The 15,988-nt window shown below is 38.1% G+C and overlaps 1 protein-coding gene and 1 non-coding gene across 5 annotated transcripts in view; both read right to left on the minus strand.

Annotated features, from left to right (window-relative positions):
- Nucleotides 1-15,414, minus strand: part of ZCCHC8 (zinc finger CCHC-type containing 8) — a 26,512-nt gene extending 11,098 nt beyond the window's left edge. The window contains exons 1-11 of one of the 4 annotated variants that reach the window (XM_023739209.1): nucleotides 15,064-15,414; nucleotides 13,528-13,570; nucleotides 10,905-10,979; nucleotides 8,834-8,939; nucleotides 7,349-7,426; nucleotides 3,606-3,709; nucleotides 3,423-3,488; nucleotides 2,788-2,848; nucleotides 2,112-2,254; nucleotides 1,694-1,836; nucleotides 284-405 (exon numbers count right to left, since the gene is read on the minus strand). In XM_023739209.1, the coding sequence (XP_023594977.1) occupies nucleotides 284-405; nucleotides 1,694-1,836; nucleotides 2,112-2,254; nucleotides 2,788-2,848; nucleotides 3,423-3,488; nucleotides 3,606-3,709; nucleotides 7,349-7,426; nucleotides 8,834-8,939; nucleotides 10,905-10,979; nucleotides 13,528-13,570; nucleotides 15,064-15,274 (1,152 nt within the window). In that variant the 5' untranslated portion in view covers nucleotides 15,275-15,414. Of the gene's footprint in view, nucleotides 1-283; nucleotides 406-1,693; nucleotides 1,837-2,111; nucleotides 2,255-2,787; nucleotides 2,849-3,422; nucleotides 3,489-3,605; nucleotides 3,710-7,348; nucleotides 8,805-8,833; nucleotides 8,940-10,904; nucleotides 10,980-13,527; nucleotides 13,571-15,063 lie in introns of those variants that run through there. The other 3 variants (XM_023739211.1, XM_023739212.1, XM_023739210.1) reach the window with 3 other exon arrangements.
- On the minus strand, nucleotides 9,951-10,084 carry LOC111822122 (small nucleolar RNA SNORA9). Its single transcript, XR_002825399.1, has one exon. It is a non-coding gene; the product is annotated as a small nucleolar RNA SNORA9 (small nucleolar RNA).
- Nucleotides 15,415-15,988: the final 574 nt, after the last annotated feature.

Here is a 15,988-nt window from a genome sequence, read left to right on the forward strand (position 1 = left end):
TGCAGTTTCCCTCAATGTTAACATTTTATATTCATCCCAGATTTTAAAGTATTTAAAATATACTTTTAAAAATATACATTTAAGAGTTTATACGTTTTCCTAAAATTTGAAAAGCTAATATACCAAAATTAGGGAGACAAATCTCGTCATTTGATTTTACCTCCTATCTACCACTGTATCTACTTCTTCATGTAACAGTAACTGGTACGTAAGCTAATGTGCTGAACAATCTTTAACATAATAACGTTACATCCCAGAATAAAGAAACAAACAATATACTTACATCTGGAATTCCTCTGGGAGTAGATATATTAAAACCTGGATAGTTTACCAGTTTGGAGAGATCGTAAGTGACGCTTTTATTCTGTTGTACTTCGCCAGCTTCTGCCTCCCCATCAGCACCATCTATTACAGACCATCAAAGGTGTTACTACTGCTAGATGCCAGTATGGGATAGTCTGAACGTTACTGAGACTTTGGGACACATTAAGAGGACCATGCCAAGTATCTTTTTGGTGCTATTTGGGGGAGAGAGTGGGACTTGTGAAAAATTTTGTTTTCGCATTTTTATTTTGAATTACCAAAGTAACACATGGACACATCTTCATCTTAAAAAACTGGCAGCATTAGAGGTAAAACTAAAGTCCTTAGCCCAATCCTCTTTCCCTTTCTCAGCAGTTAACCACTGTTGAGTTTTCGTATAATGGCCCAAACCTTTTAAGAATATTTTTTAAGTACACAAGTCTTCAGAGAAAATACAGCACTGTTTCATCCATGTAGGTTTGTCTTTTCTTTTTTCTTTTTTTTCTTTTTAAGATAAATGGAATCATATGTGAGCTGTTCAGAAACTTACTTTTTCTCACTCAGTATTCCAGAGATTTTGCCATGTCAGCTTATAGGAATTTATCCTATACTCTTTTTTTAAATGTTATAGGTATTCCACAGCCCAGATCTACCGAAGTTTATGTAGCCATTCCCCTTTAGAGCTTTTCTTTCTAATTTTTCACTCTCATATTCAATGCTACAAAAATATCCTTGTATGTATTTCCTTGTGTATACATGTGAGCACGCAGATCTGAGGTAGCTGCATAGGAGGGATTTTAGAACTGAGGATTTACATAGTCTTCAATTGTTTAATTTTAGAATTGAGGATTTATGTAGTCTTAAATTGTATAATTTTATAATTGAGGATTTATGTAGTCTTAAATTGATGGAGCCCTGGTGGCACGGTGGTTAAGAGCTCAGGCTGCTAGCCAAAAGGTTGCCAGTTCGAATCCACCAGCCTCTCCTTGGAAACCCTATGGGGCAGTTCTATCTTGTCCTATAGGGTCGCTATGAGTCAGAATCAACTCGATGGCAACGGGTTTAAATTGTACTGTTCCCCTGGCATTGACAGACATACGTCTGTTGCCATTACTTCGAAAGGCAAGTACTGAAACAGGCAAGAACCTATGAGGATGAGCTGGAAAATCTCTACAATGGGCTGGGGAGGCACTGAGCAAGTCCAGATAACCATCTAGTCATTCTACCTGCTCACTGAAGTTACAGTTACTTCCTTGCAAAACAGAGGAAACATCATCTTGCTATTTTTTGGTTAACTCAGCCAGACATCTGTATTACATTTTGATGTGAGTCTTTCAATTTAAAAAAGAAATAAGGTAACACTTAAGCTGACTTATCGAATCTGACACACCTTTTCCGTCATAGAGTGCAAGCCCTGAATTTTCCAGTTCAGCCTCTTTGAGCCAACCTGGTGGGTATCCCAGTTGGCGCATTCGATATATAAAAGGTGGGAGACTCCTGTCCGTCACCCCAAGTGCATCCTGAAGCTCCTCACTAAATAAAAATAAAAGAGGAAGAAAAATGCTGTATTATTGCTTGGATGAAAATATATCGTATTGCTACTTGAAAACATTTCTGTCTTACAGTACCATGATATATGGCATACAAATACACAGTTACGATGTCCATAAATGTTTTTGAATGAATTGATGTATGTACTTAGGGCCTTGATAGAGTCGATTTATATACTGACAATTACCCTGAAGATACATAAGATGTTTGAAATACTGGGGAAAAATGACGTGTCTATGGTGAAATGACAGAGGTACCTAATAACTCCTGGCTTGAATCTTCCAAATCTTTCTTCCACTTCTTCTGCGTGGTACCGCTGCTGAAAATTCTGATTGTTTGCCTCACCACAGGCATCCAAGAACTCTTTTCTCTTTTCATATATTCGAGCAGCATTCCGAGGCTAGATCACAACATGTTTGAAAAGAATGGTGTCATAATACGTTTGAAAGAGTAGTTTAGAAATATTTCAGAAATTAAATAAAAATAAGCACTTTTTTTAAGGTCAAGCAAACAATTATTTCCGTTTTAATGTATAAGGAACAACATTAGTAAAAGAGTGGATATTTTAGGAAAATAAGCAAGGAAGAAAAGCAGTTCCTTTCACTTATTTCCTCAGTATTATTACAACATAAACACATGATTTTATGTCATGTGTCTAAAAAATTAAGTTTTTTGAATAAACTATCTTAAAACCAACTCTCATAATGTTACACACATCCCACACAGAGACAGCGCCGTAATAAACAATTTTTGTAAAAAACTAAAAAACGGATGTCTTAATATATAAACATATGAAATCTGAAAAGATTTCAAATGAAAGGATTACAGGAAAGAAACACATGAAGTTTCTTCACATCGCACAATTCTATAAACGTGCTAAGAACAAGGGAAAGCTTCAGTTCAAAGACATGTTTTTATATGAGAAAAATTTACCATTGGGCAATCTTTCATTTGATGCTCTTCCGAACCACAATTGAAACAGTGGGGCTTTGGCCTATTTGGTCAAAAGACAAAGATTTTCAAGATGTAAATGAAAATATAAAAGCAAATCAATAAAATTCCCTACGACAGCAAACTTTATCAGAGAGACAAGCAAGTAGATCACAAATTACTAAGATCTCCAATAATAATATGCACTTATTGATCTATACCTCCCGTACTTGGCAGTACGGTGCATAGTCTTTTACCCAGGAACCCTTATGTTCCTGACAGAATCTGTTACCTCTTTGGGTTTTTACAGTGGTTAATAACAGAAGAATTGAGGCAAACAGATAACAGAGTTCCTTCAGGTAACATGGAAAGAGGCAGGTGGTTACAAGACAGCAGTGAAATCAACAGCAACAATTACCTTTCCACCCACCCAGGCACGTTAGGCGCGAACCAATGAGTTCCAATAAACAGATGGTCGATTTAAATACGTATATTAAACTTCTATCTTAATCTGTAATTTACTTTATAGTAAGCCAGTAATAAAGAATATTTACTTTTTAAGTTTAAAGGTTTTATGGTTTTGGTTAAAAACAAAACAAAAACACAAGGATAAAACAAAAACAACTCCCCACACAAACCTTTTTGCCTTTACTTGTATTTCTTGCCCTTCTAGAGAAACAATCTGGCTGAAGACTTGCTGGTACCTTTAATGAATTTTATTAAGGAATAGTTATCATAGTCTGCAAAATTTGGTAAAAAATTTTTAAAGGTGAACTTAATGGCAAGGTGCACAAGAGATCTTCATTCAGTATGTAGGATACTTGGGTATTTCCCATCCTTCCGTAAGCTGAGGGTTTTCATTTAGAAGCGGTTGCCCCAATTTATCAAGGCAAAAATTAGTAAAATACAGGACACTTCCTACAACCTGCAGAAAACAAGTCAAAAGATATTGCTATTTAAGCAAGAAAAAAGACATTGAATAATGTAAGAATATGATTAATTGCCTTAACAATTTATTTTTGGATGAAATTAGAAATAATCATCAACTCCCTAATTACATGAGCCAGATTTTGACGTGTAAGTAAAAGCTACACCTTCAGATTCCCTCTCCCTCCTAGATCACCTCTACCGGCTCACTCTCTTCAGACTTAAAACAAGAACAAACAAAATAAAAGCCCTGACCTTCCCATTTCCCATCTCCTTGCTTCCCTTTCACAGCAAGACGTTCAGGAAAGTTGTCTCTATTTAACGGCTCCATTTCCTTTCCTCCCATTCTCTCTTCTTTTTCTTTTGCCCCCAGTTTATTTTTGGAAAAAATGTCATATAGAAAACTCAAAAGAATGGTACAATGAACACCCATGTACCCTCCACCTAAATTCAATCATTATTAATAGTTTGCCACATCTTTGTGCATGTCTTTCTCCATACATCACACACACACACACACATATACACTTTTTTACTGAACCATTTGAAAGTTGCAGACATCATTATACTTCACCCCTAAACACTTCTGTGTATATCTTCTAAGAATAAGAACATCCTCTTAGAAACCACAATACCATTGTCACACCTAAGACAATGATAATTCTCCAATGTCATCTAATATCCAACCCATATTCAGTTCTCCCAGTTGTCCCCAAAATGCCTTTTATAGCTTTTCCACCCAACCAGGATTTGATAAAGGTTCACACATTGCATTTAGATGTTACATCTCTTTAGTCTCTTTTAATCTAGAACAATCCCCCCCCTTTTTTTCTTTCCTAAATGATACTGCCATTCTCCCCTGAACTTCTCCAGGAAGGCTTTTGTTCCTGTTACTGCACTCAGCTTGTTGACGATGAGTTCACCAACAGCCCCAGTGAATCCCAGTTCAATGGACAGTCCTGTCTTCATCTCACTCCACTGACCAGCAACAACTGGCCCAGCTGATTCCTCCTTCCTTCTGGAAACATCTTCTTCCCTAGGCTTCCAAGACTCTGTTCTCTCGGTTCTCTTCCTGCCTTGCTGACCGCTCCTTCTCACTCTCCTCTGCTAGATCTGTCTATATACTGGGGTGCCCTAGGGCTCAGTCCTTACACCTCCTCTCTTCTTTCACTCCCTAGGTGATTCACCTGGATCCAGGGAATGAAATATAATTTATATACTGATGACACCCAAATGTCCAATCCCGATCCTTCTAAACGCCAATCTTGTGTATCCAAGGGCTGATTTGACGGCTCTACCTGGATGTGTAACAAGCATCTCAAACCCACATATTAAAAATCAAACTGACTTCCCACCTCCTCCAAACCTGCTCCTCCTCCATTCTTCCAGGTGCTCAGGCCAGACACCTGAGTCATCCCGACTACTCTTTCTCTCTCAGATTCTACATTTAATTCATTAACAAATTTGATTAGCTCTACTTTCAAACCATATCCAAGTTCTAAGGACTTCTCACCACCACTATCATCATTCTAGTCAAAGCCAACATTTTCTCTTCCTAATCGGATTTCCGGTTTTCACACTTAACTACCTGTAAACTATTTTCCACACAGAAGCCAGTTCTTTTAAAAGTTCAAATCATATCATGACACATCTCTACTTACAATCCTCCAATATCTTCTCATCTCACTCAGAGTAAAATCCAAAGTGCTCACTATGGCCTATAAGGCAACCTAGGGATTCAGAACATAGACTCAGGAGTCACATGGCCTCAATTCAAACCCTGGCTCTGCCACTTAGCTTTCTACAGGCAGTCCCCAGGTTACAAACAAGATCTGTTCCTAAGCCTGTCTTTAAGTCAAATTTGTAGGTAAGTCGGAATAGGTAGATACAGTTCTTATTTAGCGTCAGTTAGTCAAATGTTAGTCTTAGAATATAGTATACGTTTTACCTTTCTATGCATATAAAACACTTAAGAAACACTTCCAAACTGCATAATGTTGTCATGAGAGTCACCAAGTAGTGTGTGCATTCGTTATTACAGACGACTGTTTGTATTTAAGTCCAATTTTTAATGTACTAGGCTTTAAGGCAGTCCGTTTTTAAGTACGAGCTGCCTATAAGTCAGACGTTCGTAACCCGGGACTGCCTGTGTGTCTGCTTCCTCATCTGTAAAATGAGAGTAACGGTACCTTCATGAGCTGCATCTGTAATGAGCTCAGAGCAGCGCCTGGTACACAGTAACCAAGACGGATGCGGTGGCCTCTGCCTCACGGCTTTCCCACTTACCTTTCCTACTGCCCAGAATACTCTTTACTCTAACAGCAGCAGGCTCACTCTCTCAATTCACTCAGCTCTTGGCTCAGCAAGGCTGTCACTAAACCACTCCTATAAAAAGCCCCTACCCCACAGTTACTTCCTAACTCCTTGCCTGCTTTATTTTGCTTTACAGCACCGCCTCTCCCACTAGAATATAATTCAAAGAGAACACGGGCTTTACCTAGTTTTTTTCTATTGCTGTGTTGCTGGATCCTAGAACAGTCCCTGGTACACAGCAGCATTCAGTAAATACTTATTAGTATTTGCTAAATAACTAAATCGAGAAACGAAATTCCCCCATTTCTAGGAAGGTGCCACTTTAAATCCCAGAATCTCTGAGTTAGAAGGTAAATGAAAAGTTACCTAGTTCAAATTTAGAAATCTTTCTTTAAAGTACCCTGACGGCATCTCAGTCTTTGACTCTTTGAAGTAAACAATGAATTCACTTAATTTTTTCTTTTTTAATGGGACATATCATTTCATTTTTCACATCCCCATTGTAAGGAATTTTAGTTTTCTAAAAGTTAAGTTGAAATGTGTCTTCTTCTACCCAGTTCACTCACTGGTCCTAATTCTGCCACTTGGCATATAAAGGATGATCTAAAACAATACTCTATGCAAAGAACAACCTTTCTTTTATCTGCAGAAATGTTGCATCTCTAACCTGCTTTTCAAGAAGGTTTGTGGGCTCTTCATCATCTCAGCAGCCCAGTGTTATTAAAATCATGGTGTATCAATGGGGCATAACCCATAAGCATGAAACCTAGTCTTTCTTTAATAGGATCCAAGATTACATTATCTTTTTAAGAAAATGATAAGCTGCAGAGTCACATCACTAGATGGTATTGACACTAGCAAAGTCTGCATGTACTGAACGGCTGTTAGCCTAAACACAGCTTCATCCCTGTAAAGTTTCTTCTAGTTTTCACCCACTATTCTAGTCTGTTACAATTTTTGCACTTTGAAATCTGCCGTCTGTCATATTAGCTAGCTATCCCTCATATTCACGTCACTTGTAAATTCAACAAACATGTATCTTCATCCATGTCCTTGGAAATAAATGCAAGGAGGTCAGGACAAAAACAAAGTCCTCCAAAGTATGCCTACTGTGCTTCCAGCAAACAATGCAATAGTTATTAAAAAGCAGACTATAATATTAAGAGTCTGAAGGCTATGCTGTTATTCATAATAACATAACAAAAGAATGTTGTGATCATTGATGACATATGACTATACCACTTCATTATTTAAGTGTCACCCAACCACCAAAGGATGGGAAACACAGATCTGCAGAATTCAAAACCAAAATGCCCAAACTTACACTAAAAGCTTCTGTGTTATTTGTAATGGCACAGGGTTCTTCTGCTTTGTGGTCCTCTTCTAGTACGATACTGGATGGCTAATACAAAGAAAAAACACACGTTACAAAGGGTTATCGATTTTTAAAATTTCCAACCTTAGGGATCTGAACACACTCCTTTTAATTTCTAATAGATACCAACAGAGTCTACAGTATTTTGGAGCCATCACTGTCATAATTAGAGTGAGTTTAGAAGTTAAGCTAGAGATGTCTATGAAAGAAATTTCACCAGTGGGAAATTTTAAAGATTAAAGGTCTACAAAGACCGCCTCTTCTGAGGCATTAGCATATACTATGCCTTTTGTGTTCATGAACATTGATGGAACTTGAACACTTAAACTGGCCAGAGACTTTAGTTTATCTTGAAATCAGATAACTAGAAAGATGAAAACATATATAATTTCACATTACTGGTTAATACTGAGGAAACCCTGGTGGTGTACTGGTTAAGTGGTAGGTACAGCTGCTAACCAAAAGGTCAGCAGTTTGAATCCACCAGCTGGCCGCTCCTTGGAAACCCCATGGAGCAGTTCTACTCTGTCCTATAGAGTAGCTATGAGTCGGAACTGACTCGACAGCGACAGGTGTTTTTTGTTTGTTTTGGTCAATACTGATGTTCGTAACAACCCTTGGGACACTATAATATTCTGAAGTGTTCTTTGGATCAAAAATTAAATAATATTCATCATGATTTCATATTTTTATATTGTTAAATGTATTTTGTTCCTTGATTCTCTAAAAACTGTATATGATAGGTAAAAACTAAAAGTGATAGGCAAAAAATTTAATCAGGACACTTCATTTTCCAACCTCCGAGGATAAATAGCTAAAAAGTTTTTCTTTTAGGTTATTTCAGAGACTCTACTTACCTTACTTTTAATTTAAGCAAAACAAAACAAAACAAAAAAGCCAGAAAACACAATTCTGATTCCTTTTTTTTACAGATATATGTGGTCTAATATTCATATGAATAACATTCTCAAGACTTTTGTGGGGACACTATTGATTTTCTTTTAAACAAGTGAAAGAAAAAAAAGAACATATCTATTTTAACACAGGAGTCTGTCAGTTTTAAATAAAAGAATTATAATTTTTCACAATAATTTATAAAAGAATCCATCTGTTAGAAACTCCAGAAATACAGTTTTGTTTTGTTTTTTTTTCCTGGCCTGAAATTAACTTTCTGTCCCCAAAACCATGTGCTCAGGCTTTACTTTTGCGTGTAGCAGGTCTGCATATGACTCCCCCGGCCAAAAGAGCCACAATCAAAAGAAAGCCAGATGGCTGTATCGGCCAGACTGTGAACTAGGACACCAGTTCAAGAGTGGGAAGTGAAGAAACAATCTCAATAAACCTTTTGGTTTTGATAAGAGGATCCCTGTGGCCTAATAATTGCCAGTGAACAGAATAACCTACTAATCTTAAATTCTCTTAAGTTTGAAATACCTGGGGCAAAAGATTAAAGGAAGTCTTTTCCACATCATTTTTCTGCTGTTCCTCAAATCTTTTTACTAAATTTGATACAAATTCCTCTATTTCTTGATGATATTGCCTGCATAAGAGGACAAAATGGTCAGAACCCAAACACAGAAAAACATGTAATAGATCGAAGTCTTATGCATATTATAAGAGGCCATATGTAAATTTTATTATTGTTTTTAGAGGCTTATCAAATCACTGATTCTTTGTAACATTCAGGAACCTATTCCTTAGGAAAAGATACACATTGTTGTCAAGTTAAAGAAATGATTATGACAACCCAGTAAAGTGCTTGGCTTATGATTGCCAAATATTTGTTCAAAAAATAAAATGATCTTATTTTAAAATTTTATGGACTTAATTTACAAATAGATAATACACATCAATAGTTGAAAATTCAAAAGAAATAAAGGTTATGTAATGAGGTTTTCTTCCTATCCTGTCTCCTAGCCATCTACTTCCACAACGCAAAGGCAAACAATGTATTCAGTCCTTATGTAGCCTCCTCCCAGATTCTTTATGCAAATATAAGGAAACACTCACATAAATCATAAACTGGAAAAAATAAACCCAAAAAGCAATGTAAGAAAAAATACTGAGGTCTACTTTCTCTACTCCTCCAAGTGAAAAGCCACATTCCTGAAATAATCTTTATTGCTCAGTCCAGAAATTGCCAAGGGAGCCCAGGCCTTGTTGGGCTGCCACTGGGCAGCCACAAGGTCTCAGAATCAGCTTCCCCTTCATAGACTATGTGATCTTTAGGTTTTTTCTAGCTCTGACAGTCTAGGATTTCTGTAGGCGAGACACCAGGTATATGGTGTAGAAGTGGGACTGTCACGAGTAACAGTAGATACAGATTCTAGAAAGATGGAGAAAGCAGTATGAGGACCCAGTTGTGCCCAGCACCTTGCTGATGCCACACTCATCACCATCCAGCTTCCCCACCCCCCCAGAGCCTCAGGTTCCACTTCTGCTGAGAAGAAGCAGGTAATGGCCTGGCACACAAGTAACACTACATATATTCTCTTCACTTTGCCCAGCATATAAGATGATAATCTGATTAAGCAATTCAGGGGGGCCAAGCAACTGTCTGAAATGTCTATGCCCATGCTCTGAGGAAGGGATGGGGCGAGCCCTCCAACCATTTCAGAACACTCTGGCAAGCACTGCAGGAAGGCAGGGAGTCCCCCCAGACCCAAGCACGCTGGAAGGCTACAAAGCTCTAGTTACGATATTTAAAAAATTATCTTGGGAGAGAAATGGTTAACATTATGATTGTTGTGGTGGTGGTTGTTTTTATTAGATGCTATTTATTGAGCAGAAGGAGGCTTAGTGGGGCAGCGTTTAAGCGCATGGCTGCTAACCAAAAGGTTGGCGGTTCCAACCCACCAGCTGCTCCCTCCACGGGAGAAAGACATGGCAGTCTGCTTCCATAAGGATCACTGCCTTGGAAACCCTATGGGGCGGTTCTACTCTATCCTCTAGGGTCCCTAGGAGTGGGAATCGACTGAATGGCATTGGCTTTGGTTTTTTATTTACTCGGCTCTTTGATGTTATTAGCTGCCGTCGAGATGACTCCGACTCATGGTGACCCGACGTGTGCAGAGTAGAACTGCTCTATAGGGTTTTCAAGACCGTGACCTTTCGGAAGCAGACTGCTGCGCCTGCCTTCTGAGGTGTCTCTGAGTGGGTTCGAACTGCCAGCCTTTCAGCTATAAGTTGAGTGTTTAACCGTTTGTGCCACCCAGAAACACCTATAGGTGCTTTTAGTTAAGATTCATATCCTGTTTTCAGTGCAGAAACGTCCGATGATTTGTTCAGGTTCACAGATATAGAAAGTAGGAGTCCAGATTCAAATTCAGGTCTGTATTGACTCCAATGTTCTTACTTTAATCATTATTCCATAAATTTTAACTTTAGGAACATTTTAGTAAAAGAATAAAGATACTTCAAGCGCAAAAGAAAACAGCAATTTTATAGAAGACATACACAAACACATTAACTCATTATATTTAGGAAAGGAAAAAAAATTACTTACTTTGAAATAGCATTGTTCATAAAGAGAATCTGTAATAAAGGTCCATCTAACTTAGTATTGTTCACCAATATTCCACTAAAACAGAAGTTAAAATATATTCTCAGCAGAGTAAAACTTGCATATGTACTGTAAACATATAACGTCTATAATTCTTAAGTACCAAAGATCATCTAATTTTTTACAAGTAAGATAAAAAACCATGAAGAACTGAATTTTTCTCAAGAATAGGAAAATACATGTTATCACCAATTCTACTTACTCTAAGCTGTTTTACACAGTGGTATCCATTATTTAATATATATTTTAAAATGTTTCACCAAAAAAAAAACGGAAAAAAGAAAAACTGGTTAATCTTTCAGCTCTCACCCAAAAAGCTTCTTTACCTAATCACTAGTTTCTTTACAAAGCAAGGGGGATCTAGACATACCAGCAGGTTACAAGAACATATACTTCTAAAAGAATCTAGTGAATTTCTGCTAGGAAGTATATAGGAACATGAAACACTTTATAAATGGATAGGCTCTTGAAGGGCAACACACATTGCACTAAATATCTCAAATCCAAGATTGTAGAACAGAGTTGTAAAAAGTAAACTGTTTCCGGATTTGACTTTCAAATACTGCAAAAAATAAAACTAGAAGGCAGTCCGGAGACCTACGATATATCCCTTCAGCAACGTGGTGCCAGCTGAATCTCCAATTCCTCCTCTTCTCATCTGCCCCATATTCCTCTACCTGTCTAGCAAGTGAAATGAATCAGTCTGTATTTGGAATTGTTCACATTAACGAAAATAAAAGTAAAATACGAAAAAGTTCAGGGTCTTGTTTCAACATGTGCAAGCTTCAGTTTTTAAAAATAAATGTTTAACAAATGGTTTGATGGGAAGCCTAGGGGACAGTGAGTTGGAGACAATGGTGATGGAATAATCTGGAAAAGGATAGCGAGAATAGCAGCACAACTGGAAGAACGTAATCTATGCCACTGAACTGTACAGGTAGAAATTTTTGAGATCGTGTATCTTTGGCTATGTATATTTTCACAAAAAAAAGAAAAAAAGGTCCTCCAAGGTCCGGAAGGGAGAGTGTTGACATGTCGTTGGGTTGTTAACTAATGTCATAAAACAATGTGTACTGACTGTTTAATGAGAAACTATTTGTTCTGTAAACCTTCACCTAAAGTACAATAAAAAAAAATTTTTTTTAAATGTTTATTTTTGCAAAAAAGAGAAGATGCTTCCAGTTATGACAGTTCAGAATATAAGGATTAAACCAAGAGTTTTATGATAACGTTTTATCCAAATAATTCTATTTCTCATTCTTCCATGTTTTTCTGTTGAATGCTTTATCACTCTGACACCATGGAGATTACCAATTCTAGATAATTTCTTCCTTTTTTTATGATGCTGATACTTTCTTCTTAAAAACTACCAAACCCTAGGACGCTGTAATCATGTGAACCCAGGTGATTAGCACCCTTTTCTAGTATGTATTTCATGTGTAAGCAATTAATTCCATTAGAAAATTTGTGCTAATTGATACAAAATATTTTTAAATCTACAAAAATTATGACTTTTACAAGGAGTCCTACTTGTAATTAATATATTTAATACCTCATCAAAAATGAATTTAGAGCCACGAAATGTGCTCAAATAGAGAAAGGAGGGATTGGGCATGGGGAAGGTTTTGGAAATACTTTGAAATTTCAAAGTTTAAACTGTTAGTCACCAATATAGCTGGTTATCCCAGCTGGTACTAAAAACAAAACACACACACACACACACACACACACACACAATGAAACCAAAGTCGTTGTCGTTGAGTCGATTCTGACTCATAGTGACCTTATAGGACAGAACAGAACTGCCCTATAGGGTTTTCAAGGAGCGGCTGGTGGATTCGAACTGCCGACCTTTTGGTTGACAGTCGAGGTCTTAACTACTGTGCCACCAGGGCTCCTAAAAAAGTGTATGAAACTACATCGTGGCAGTCTCAAATTCTGTAAGCTTGAGAATACTGTTCTACATAATGAATTTATACTTTTAACATATTTTTAAATTTAGTGACCTGTTAAATGAATTTATGTTAATGGACACCAGCATTCAATTTTCTGTTAAAACTGGATGCCTGAATGCAAATCTACTTCCTCTACTTTTGTCAAAACCTGCTACTTCTTCTTCTAAAGCACCATATCTTACATTGTTTCTACTTATGAACAACCTCAGGTATACATTTTAATTGTGTAAATAAATCTTCAGCTAGAGTAACACTGTAATTTCATTTCTAGCTTCCCTGAAACATTTATTGTATAGGTACATATAGGCTGACAACTTGGCTGCTCTGAACATTAAGTTAAAAATTTCTGGATTGTATTTCACAAATACTTTCACCCAATAAATCAGTTGAAAAGCTCAGTGGGCAGTTATGAGAATTCAAATTCTTACCCCTACAAATTAAGATGAAAGGATCAATGCTCTGCGTTAAAAAAAAAAAAAAAAAAAAAAGTATGCTGAACAAATAAACATGATACAAAAATCCTAAACATTCTTTTTCAAAGAAAGTGATTAAATAGAAATATCAGGATAAATAATAAGGAACAACTATGGTGTAATTTCAAGGCCTCGTACCTTGGTCGAGTCAGAATGTTCAGTTTTCTTTTAAGTTCTTGATGTTATTACTTGTTAAGCAATATAACCAAAAACCAAAACCAAATGACTCACAGTGACCCTAACAGAGTAGAACTGCCCCACAGGGTTTCCAAGGAGCGGCTGGTGGATTTGAACTGCTGACCTTCTGGTTAGCTGCAAAGTTTTTAACCAGTGTGTTACAAGGGCTCCAAGGACTCTAAACCATCATTAAAGTGTAAAGAATCACGAAGATGGTAAAATTCAACTACTAAGTCTCACTTTTGGTGTCACAATGTTATTATACACATTAAAAGACCCACACATATCTTCAGAAGAACTCATTTACTGAGCTTTTGTTTTGCTGGTAGGCATATGGACCCTAAGTATTTAAATTTTCATCCTTTTGAACATATATTCTAAGACATGGGCATGTGGTTCAAGAGAGACCAACAGAACGAACCAAAAACGTTATACAAATAATGGTATTCCAGCCAAAAGTTAAACAGCCAACAATTACTCATTTACTTAAGAAAAATTTCCAAGTCAAAGCATCATAAGTGAAACTAAGCAAATACAATCTAACAAAATGTTAATTGAAGAATCTAGGGTGGAATCTACGACGATCCCTGTACAATCCTTTAAACTTTTCTGTATTTTGAAATTTTCCATAATAAAATGTTGAGAAAAAAGGCATCTTAAAAAAATCTGACTTTGAAAACCTTAAAGACTAAACTTAAAGACTCCTAAACTGCTCTCAGGGTTCTTTTCAAACTTTAAAAGGAAAACTACCTGAATTAAAATTATCTGCATGTATAGTGAAAAAAACCAAAAAACAAAAAAACACCTCTAAGAATGTAAATAAACACACTAGCAAATCTTGTTACAAAAGCTGTAATCATGTAACTGAAGGAAAATGGAAACTTATTTGGCGCGTTTTTCCCACAGGGTTGCAATCTATCTTCATCACAGAAGCTAACTCAAAGTGGAAGAAATCTAAAACGAATCCCAGACTTCATCATTTAACCATTTTTCTTTGCATGCCCGGAACCCTTAAATCCCTCAACTTTGCACATTTAGGACCACTAGCTTTTTGCCCCGCCCTAAAAAGAGATCTGCGCCCAGGTCTAAGAACCCGGTACCTCCTGCTATAAACTATAACGCGATTGCTAGACAACTGTAGCTTAGGGGCAAAAGAAATGAAATCGGATAATGACCCACAGCGTGAGGAAGAAGTGGTGAATACTGGTGAATGAATATTCAACCATCTAACAGTCGAAACAGTCTAAAATAACCCTAAAAAAACAAATCAGGAGGGAGGAGCGACCCTAGTCCACGACAGGGATCCCCAGAAGAGGCGAGAGTGGCGCCGAGGCCCGGGAGCAGTTTACGCAGCACGAACCCCAGATTCTCAGTCCGCCTGCGGGGCTAGAGGAACTACTTGGAATTCCGGCCCTGTTGGAATTTCCGCCGCCCCACTCCCCGAGGAAAGCCCCGACCACACGCCCGTGTGACAGGGCCCACGAGCGGGAAGGATATTCTCGGCGCGGAGCCGCTCAATGGTGTCCTCGCACTGCCGAAGCCGCTCCCGCAGCTCCGCGTCGCCAACCCCATTCTCTTCCTCTTCTTCCTCGTCGTCATCGTCGTCGTCGTCCTTGAAGCGGGTGTGAACGGGCTTCGGAATCGATTCCTCCGGGTGGTCAAACGCCTCGAACAGCTCCAGGTCGCCAAAATCCACCTCTGCCGCCATTTTGGATTGGGGAAAAGATTCGAGAAGAGGCGGAGCCAGCCACCGGGCCCTGGGCGAAGGTTGTAGGGCGGCACCTCTCACTAGCCCTTGGGCTGCTCTAAGCCACCCCGTAGGGTTTCTCCAAACGCAGGCCGCCGAGGGTGCACAAGGAGCGGCCAGTCCCGAGAGACTACAACTCCCAGAATGCAATGGCTTTTCCTAGCCCCACTTCCGAGAGTGCTCGGGAGCACGGCATGCCGGGACTTGTGGTTTCTAAGCGACTGTTAACGCATTGTTTGCATTGCATACTGGGATTGGTCCTTTTTAGAGACGAAGAAAGTGTGACTAGATCAGAAATGGATTTAGACAATATGAGTTGTCCTTGTTGTACAGCTAGGGCCTAAAAGTCAGAGCCCGACGAATGGCTGGCTTATCATAGATTGTGGTGTGCGTGTTAATCAGCCACAAGGGAATAAAGAACTCCAATTTTGCCACAAACTACCTTTATCATCTTAGACAAACTACGTCGGTTTATTTGGCTTATTTCACTTTTTTCATGTAAAGTTAGCTATATCATTAGACTATTTTAGGTTTATCTGTTGTAGCTTTCTGTGTTTTCTCTCGTTCAATCATTCATTCAACCAGTATTTGTTCACCACCTTTAATGCGCCAGGCACTGTTCTAAGACCTGAGGATATAAGAGAAAAATAGAAAACTTCTTGCTCTCATGAAGCC

The sequence above is a fragment of the Trichechus manatus genome, unplaced genomic scaffold (assembly GCF_000243295.1).
Source record: "Trichechus manatus latirostris isolate Lorelei unplaced genomic scaffold, TriManLat1.0 scaffold00131, whole genome shotgun sequence".
In the NCBI taxonomy this organism is placed as follows: Eukaryota; Metazoa; Chordata; class Mammalia; order Sirenia; family Trichechidae; genus Trichechus; species Trichechus manatus.